General features: G+C 41.1%; 1 protein-coding gene across 1 annotated transcript; it reads right to left on the bottom strand.

The window, feature by feature from the left end:
- Window positions 1-1,970: 1,970 nt before the first annotated feature.
- LOC124613801 (putative nuclease HARBI1) lies at window positions 1,971-3,125 on the bottom strand. Its single transcript, XM_047142524.1, has one exon. The coding sequence runs from the start codon at window positions 3,123-3,125 to the stop codon at window positions 1,971-1,973; it is 1,155 nt and encodes a 384-aa protein (XP_046998480.1).
- Window positions 3,126-4,381: the final 1,256 nt, after the last annotated feature.

Raw genomic sequence — 4,381 nt, forward strand, 5'->3', positions numbered from 1 at the left:
CCAATCACTTAAAATTAGAATTGCTTCATATATAAAAACAGATTAGCAACACTGCAGTTTACACAATTAAGCTACATGTCAGATGCAGGCCTGCAGCCATAACGTCAGGTGCCATTTTCTACTTAAATGACTTAACAATGAGGTAGACTGTTAATGAAACAAAATAATAGTAATAAAGCATCCTTGTTACTCGAACTTTGGAATGAACATATGTGCTGTAACAGTTATATACATGAGGCCCAATGTTATCATATTTTGCATTGTTTGAACCACAATATCCTACTTATGAGGGAAAGTTCTCCAAATCATAATTTTGTGTGTGCCATTTTCCGTGCAATACTCTGCACCTGGTAATGTTTATAATGGGAACCTATATCTTTTATGACAATACAATTTGAAGTGAGGTATGTTGAGAAATACGTTGCTGTGGTGGGTTCTCTTTTCTGCAAAAATAAGCATAGCATATGTGGCTTTCCTAGCCACACCACTTGGTAATGTGTGTGGTGGAAACCTGTAACATTTATCATATTTGTACGGAGGCATTATCGAATAATACATTGCTAATATGGACAGTAGTGAGATTAGCATTGTGTTGGTTTTCTAGCAATACTCTGCATCTGTTAATGTTTGTAATGTCAGCTCATAACTTTTATCACAACAAAATTTGTAGCAAGATATTTTCAGAAATGCATCCCTATGATGGGTCACCGTTTTCTGCTATAGTAATCATAGCTAATGTTTATGATGGCAACCCATAACTTCTGCCACAACTGTATTTGCAGTGAGGCATTTTTCTGTGGCACTATGCAATGACAAGGAATTCCCTTCTGTACAGGTGAGCATTAAATATGTGCAAAAACTGCATCAATATCAGTGACAGAGTGAGGGAGGGAGTTTCCCTCAGTAATAACGTAAAGTATGACACTTCGTACCGTCAACCCACAGCATTACGGTTCTGCTTTCATATCTTCCGAAGTAGCACACTCCTTAACTAATTATTGCTCTTGCACTAATCCCCAAAGTATTAGACATTGCTGAAAAAATTCCATTGCCTTTTGTAACAATGAGAAATTGTTTTTGGTGGCAATTTCTAAACACAAATTTGTCTTCAATTTCATGTATTTTTTTATACCATACAGTTGTACATAATATTGTGTAAAGTGCTGCTACACGCTTGACTGACTAGAATTAACAACGTAATTCAGTTCTTTGCACAACCTTATAGCCACACACACTTATGTTTGACGAAAATCATATTGTAAATAAAGAGTAGTGATTAATATGGAAACAATTTAACAAATAAACAATCATAAGCTGACATTTTATGTTATTACACAAATGATTATTTATTTTGTGCCTATGTGTTTACTGCATATTCACAAGTTTAAGCTAATCTAGGTGATAAGACTGCATTAATACTGAGCAAAAGTGCAGTAAAATAATCTCTGAACTGAAAGGTTCTAATAATAAAGAATGTGCTCTTTTAATATTGTAAAACTGTTGGACATTCACATATTTGTTCTTACAGTAGAAAATTTAAGAGATGTTTAGGATTATAGTGAACATAATACAGAAATATCCATTATATATTATTCCACTCGCTTTTACTCTCACACTCTCTAAATGTAATGGAGTCATTTGTTCTGAAATTTAAGTACGTACCCAGAAACCGAACATGTATATAAATAACAGAGTACTGCATTGCTTTCACAACCAATGTGATGCAAGAAATATATCTTTAATAATGAATTATCAACAGTTCCACACTAAAAAAATATCTCAGAAAAGCAGCAGCTGGGTAATTGTCTGTAGGCAGCACATCCTGTCCCTGGCACGCCGAAACCTCAAATTTCGCATCACACACCCAGTTCAGTGAATACTTTTATGTTCGCTAGACAGCAGAGACAAAATAGATTACATGCCGAAATAATCTGAAAAATTGAAAATACGGCGAAATCTCATAACTATAATCATAATTTTTCATTACGAACAATGTCTGAATTTATGTTAGATTTTCGTAAATGTTCATTAATTATAGCACGGCGAACTGCTCTTCCAGGTAATGTATCATCACGATACATCTGCTGTCCAGGTAGCACTGGTTCGTTGTCTTCGATGTTGGGGACTCTCTCATCACGTAACTGACTTGAAAGTCGAGAAATTTCTGGATCTTCTGGTGGTTCTTCACCGCTTGTACTCCTCGCAATATTATGCAAGACAGCCGTACCCACAATGATTGACATTGCTTCCTGTGGATTACATCTTATTCCTACAGATAATATGGGAAATCTTCTCTTGCACATACCGTATTTTCTCTCAACAGAGTTTCTAGTTTTAATATGAGACCTGTTATATCGATGCTCTGCTTCATTTTGCGGATTTAAAAGTGGAGTTAACAAGTAGGATCTACATGCATAACCACTATCTCCCAATAAGTGACCTTGTGGTATTTCTCCATTTTCAAATTGAGCGCTCCAGTTGAGAAATATAGTACTGTCGTGCACAGAGCCCGGCCATCGAGCGACAATATGTCTTATTAACAAATTGTGATCACCAATGGCTTGACAGTTAAAGGAAAAATATGATTTCCTATTGCGGAAAAGTTCAGCATTATGTCCTCCAGAAGACTGAATTCTTATGTGGGTACAATCCAAGGTACCAAGAACGCCAGGAAATCGGTCCAATTGACTAAACCCATACACCACAGAGCGCACTTCTTCTCTTGTAGGAAATTTTATAAAGCGAGGAGACAGTGATGCTATGATGTCTGATACATCACTGATGATTCTTTGTGCTGTTGTACGATGTATATTACTATTGTCCCCAATAAGAATGTTGACTGCACCTTTTGCATATGCCCTTAAAGTAATCAAAAGTCTGTTTATCGGAGAAACAGGGTTATTCCGATCAGTAGGAAATTCTAACCTATCATTAATTTGATTTAATAAGCACCACACTGTTTCTTTTGACAGACGAAATCTCTCATCAAACTTCCTGTCACCATAATCTTCAAAAGGGTTTCCCCTTTCCACAACCACTCCAACACGATTTCGGTCACGATTTAAATGGTCAAGGTATAACAAATCTTCCTCAATGCCATCCATAACATCAAAACTCACAGCCATCTTAATAGCGTATGCTTCTAAAACCGCGGTTATGTCGAGAAAACCGGGAAAGAGCGCTGGTTAAATATAACCGCGCTCGATTCCCTCGTTTAACTTAGATCGATGTTGGTGCACTAGAATACTGCGCTGAACAGGATTATATATCGACTTAACGGCGGTTAACTGTTAATCGAGATTGGTGCACTCGTTCATCAGTCCGTGACCTACCAACCGATAGATCCAACCGCCAATGACCAATGCTTGAACAAACTCGAGGAGACTGGCGGCCTAACGCGCAGACTCAGATGCAGGAACTAAGCCCCGACCGGGCGACCAGTCGCTGAGTTCTCTTACTGGCGGAGTGGAAAGACTCTCATTTTGCCGGCTTTAAAGGTTGATCCGAACGACAGACATACTAGCACTCCGAACGACAGACAGACAGTAACTCACTAAGAAATGTGGACGGGAGACAGACCTGCAAGCTTGGGACGAGAGACTGGCCCAGACTGACCGAATGGCTAGTTTTTTTTTTCTTTTCTTTATTGTGATTTTAACACCTTATACAAAGGCGGGCTGGCAGCAGCACAATACGCCGCTCTTCAGCCTTGAGTGTTACAACAAGTAGTACATAAAGGTGGCACAGAGTAGACAGTAAAAACGGTGGGCAAAAAAATGTAGACACTAAAAATCGAAAAAACATGTAGCCGTTCACGCTGGACGAGAAACATCACTAACACTGGGCGACACGATGCACAGAACATGGATGATGGCGACGGCACGTGAACGGTGGGGGCGTGACGGCGAACAACACTACACACAAACGAAGGCACACACACGAAACACTGACAGCGATGATCTCCGGCGCGCGAATGTTCACTGAGCGTGTACGAGTCTGGGGACCTGCCAAGAGAGGAGGTGGAGGAGGAGGAATGGGAAGGTGAATGGGAGAGGGGGGAGCAGAGATGCCATGGGCAAAGGAGAGAGGGGGAGGGAGGAAGGGGGAGGGGAAGCCCGGTGGAGAGGGGTGGAGGGAGGGGGGAAAGGAAAGAGGAGGGAAGGGAAGGGAGGGAGGGTGCCTAAAGGAGAGGACATAAGAGGTGGGGGGGGGAGGATCAAAGTTGATAAGAGGGGTAGATGGAGGGGACGAGGACATCATCAGGGAGGGAGCTGGCGGAAGCCACCTTGGGAGAGGGTAAGGAGGGTGGAGAGATGGAGACCGGGTGGGACGTGGGAATACAGGCGCGGCAGCGGGCGGGGGTGGGAGAGGATCGGGGAAA

This window comes from Schistocerca americana, chromosome 4 (assembly GCF_021461395.2).
Source record: "Schistocerca americana isolate TAMUIC-IGC-003095 chromosome 4, iqSchAmer2.1, whole genome shotgun sequence".
Taxonomy (NCBI): Eukaryota; Metazoa; Arthropoda; class Insecta; order Orthoptera; family Acrididae; genus Schistocerca; species Schistocerca americana.

Excerpts from the sequence above, each read along its gene's own strand:
- LOC124613801 (XM_047142524.1), bottom strand. The coding sequence starts at position 3,125 with ATGGCTGTGAGTTTTGATGTTATGGATGGCATTGAGGAAGATTTGTTA.